At 46.6% G+C, this 3,111-nt stretch overlaps 1 protein-coding gene across 1 annotated transcript; it reads left to right on the top strand.

The window, feature by feature from the left end:
* The first annotated feature begins 1,609 nt into the window (after window positions 1–1,609).
* On the top strand, window positions 1,610–2,665 carry LOC131010325 (uncharacterized). The gene is made up of 3 exons (XM_057937837.1): window positions 1,610–1,861; window positions 1,943–2,186; window positions 2,238–2,665. Exons 1-3 carry the CDS (start codon window positions 1,610–1,612, stop codon window positions 2,663–2,665), a joined length of 924 nt encoding a protein of 307 aa, XP_057793820.1.
* Window positions 2,666–3,111: the final 446 nt, after the last annotated feature.

Genomic DNA, 3,111 nt, shown 5'->3' with positions numbered 1-3,111 from the left:
GGATAGGGCGAGGACATGGCTGCTATCTCTACCGCCCAATTCCATCACCACTTGGGGAGAAGCTTGTGAGAAGTTCATGCTGAAGTATTACCCGAATCACAAGACACAGGAGATCAGAGCTCAAATCATGGACTTCATCCAAGGAACGGATGAGCCTTTTCATGAGGCTTGGGAGAGATTTCAAGAACTCTTCCGCCAGTGCCCGTAACATTAACTGACCAATGTGATGTTGATGCAATTTTTCTATGATGGGCTAGTGCAGACTTCCCAATTCATGGTGGACAGCACTGCAGGAGGAAACATTGCTAGGAAGACTGCAGACGAGCTAAAGGGAATATTCAAAACCTTAGCTGAGAGCTCCCAGCGGAAATCAGTCCGTGGAAAGAAGGTTGAGGCCAGCGCTGTATCACAGACTGGCGATTTGCAAAAATAAATGGCTGCTATGATGCGAGAATTGCAACAGCTCAAGATAAGCAAGATGAAAACCCCTCCGGTCCCTGCGCAGAACATCGAGCCTTGTGGAATATGTGGTGCTTTTAGCCATGGAATTAATGAATGCAACAGAATGAGAGAGTACACGCCTGAAGGACAAGCTTAAGTTCACTCTGCGCAAGGATTTCAGAGCAGACCGCAGTATGGGCAAACGTATAATCAAGGCCAACAAAACTTCAATAGCGGATGAAAAGGTCAGCAGCCTTATGCACCGCAGCAACACTTTTCCCAACAATATCCACCGAGGTATCAGCAGCAAAGGAATTTTCAGCCTGCTCAACAATTTTAGAATGCTCCTCAGTATAAAAAGCAGAAACAGTCTCTAGAGGAGACGATGCAATCGTTTATGGAGATGACCAAGCAAAACATAGAGATGACCAAGTAAAACATGGAGTCTCAGTCAGCTATGATCAAATGCCTTGAGACTACTGTGGGGCAACTATCGGGCACTCTGAATCAGCTGCAGCAGCAGCAGCTCGGAAAACTTCACGGTCAGCCTTTGCAGGCTTATTAGGCGCAAGCTGTTACTGTTCTCCGCAGTGGCAAGACAGTGGATAATAAAGTGGACAGAGCAGAGCAGACATGGATACCAGAGCAGACATGGGTACCAGAGTACACAAGGGCACCAGAACAGACATGGATACTAGAGCAGATATGGACACCAGAGCAGACCAGGGTACCAGAGTACACAAGGGTACCAGAGCAGACATGGGTACTAGAGCAGACCAGGGTACCAGAGCAGACTAGGGTACCAGAGCAGACTAGGGTACCAAAGCTGATCAGACCACCAGCTCTGGCAATGTCATCATCTCCGCCAAGATCGCCAGCCCCGCCTAGATCGCCAGCTCTACCAAGATCTCCAGCCCTGACAAGACTATCAGCTCTGGCAATACCGCCAGTGCTGACAAGACCACCAGCGCTGATCAGGCCGCCAGCTCTGACGAGTCCCTGCTAGGCAGAGAAGGCAGAGCAGCAGATGTTGCAGAAAGAAGGAGAGAGAAAGAAAGAGAAGGAGGTGAAACTTCACAAGTCTACTGCACCTTATCGACCACCGATTCCTTTCCCTAGAAGATTGAGGAATGAAAAGTAGGATCAGCAGTTTGCCGACTTCTACAACATGCTGGCCAAAGTGAATGCGAATTTGCCCCTCCTTGATGTGATCAGAAATGTCCCGGCGTATGTTAAGTTTTTCAAAGAGTTGGCTTCTAACAAGAGGAAATTCAGTGACAATGAGAAGGTTCTGGTCTTAGAAGTTGCAAACTCTATCATGCAGCAGCCCTTGCCACCAAAGCACCGCGATTCAGGTAGCTTTGTGATTAATATTGATTTAGGGGATGGTAAGGAAGCCTCTAGTATGTTAGATTTGGGTGTTGGAATTAATTTGATGCCCTACTCTATTTTTAAACAATTAGAGTTAGGTAATTTGAAACTCACTCGCATGTGTTTGCAGCTAGCCGATAGGTCTATTAGATATCCTCGTGGGATAGTAGAGGATGTTTTGGTGAGTGTTGGGGGATTGATTGTTCCCGTTGACTTTGTGGTTCTTGAGATTGGGGAGGTGCATGAAAACGGTATAGAGCACACACTGCTGTTAGGAAGACCGTTTATGGCAACCACTAACACTTTGATTGATGTTAAGGATGGAACCATTAAAATGACTGTGTTAGGGAAGTCTATGTCTTTCTCAGTGCATGGTAGTCATGCAATGCCTTCTGCCAGTTTTACTAATGAATGATCATTTATAGATGCTATTGATGGCTTGGTCGAGACAGTATTTGTGCAGGAGCAGGAGTGTGTGGAAGTGTTTGCAGGATCAGCCGATATGGAGGAGTTAGCTCGAGAAGCCGAAGAGATGGAACAGGCTACGCTGCCTCTTGATGAACCTGTGGGGTCCAAGAAACCTGAGTTAGAGCTGAAGAAACTCCCTGCAAATCTCAAGGATGTGTTCTTAGAAGAGGAAAAGGAGAAGCCGGTGATCATATCGACAGCGCCGTCTAAGGAGCAAGAAGATGCGTTGCTAAGGGAGGTGTTTAACCCTGGTGCAGTCGAGCTGTACAATGAGAATAATAAAGAGAATTTCAGAGTAAACGGTCATAGCGTGAAGCTGTATTATGAGCACCAGAGTCCTCTGATAGTGGTGGAGTCTCAAGCTCTGCACGATCCAGAGCTATGATTGAAGGCTGGTGTCGAGCTCTAGACGTTAATCAGAGCGCTTTGTGGGAGGCAACCCACAGTTGGTTTTGTTTTATTTATGTTTTGCTTGTTCTCTTGCTTTCTTTTTCTGTTTTTCTTGTATTGGTGCCTGTTCGGTTACTTTGATTTTGGTTGTTCTTGTTTTTGTTAGGCAGAAGAGTCTTTTCCAAGCGCTGCAATTCCACTCTAGCGCTGAATTTCCCCTCTGAAATCCCGGCGCAGATCTTTCACTTTGACTAAGTTGCCAGCTCTGACACTGTCGCCAGCGCTGAAATTCCCCTCTGACAATGCCGCAAGCGCTGACTTTACACTCTGCCAAGCCCTTAAAACCAAGGCAGCAAACCCTAATTTTCGCCGCCTCTCACAGTGCTTATACTTTTCATCGCCTATGATCAGTGACGTCTTCTAACTTTAATTATCTTTTGC

The sequence above is a fragment of the Salvia miltiorrhiza genome, chromosome 1 (assembly GCF_028751815.1).
Source record: "Salvia miltiorrhiza cultivar Shanhuang (shh) chromosome 1, IMPLAD_Smil_shh, whole genome shotgun sequence".
Classification (NCBI taxonomy): domain Eukaryota; kingdom Viridiplantae; phylum Streptophyta; class Magnoliopsida; order Lamiales; family Lamiaceae; genus Salvia; species Salvia miltiorrhiza.
The sequence above is the reverse complement of the archived record's forward strand: the minus strand, read 5'-3'. Positions and strand labels throughout refer to the sequence as shown.

Coding starts and splice junctions, on each gene's coding strand:
- LOC131010325 (XM_057937837.1), top strand. CDS start 1,610: ATGCTGGCCAAAGTGAATGCGAATTTGCCCCTCCTTGATGTGATCAGA. Junction 1,862..1,942: donor CTAGTATGTTAGATTTGGGT/GTTGGAATTAAT, acceptor ATGTGTTTGCAG/CTAGCCGATAGGTCTATTAG. Junction 2,187..2,237: donor TATGTCTTTCTCAGTGCATG/GTAGTCATGCAA, acceptor GATCATTTATAG/ATGCTATTGATGGCTTGGTC.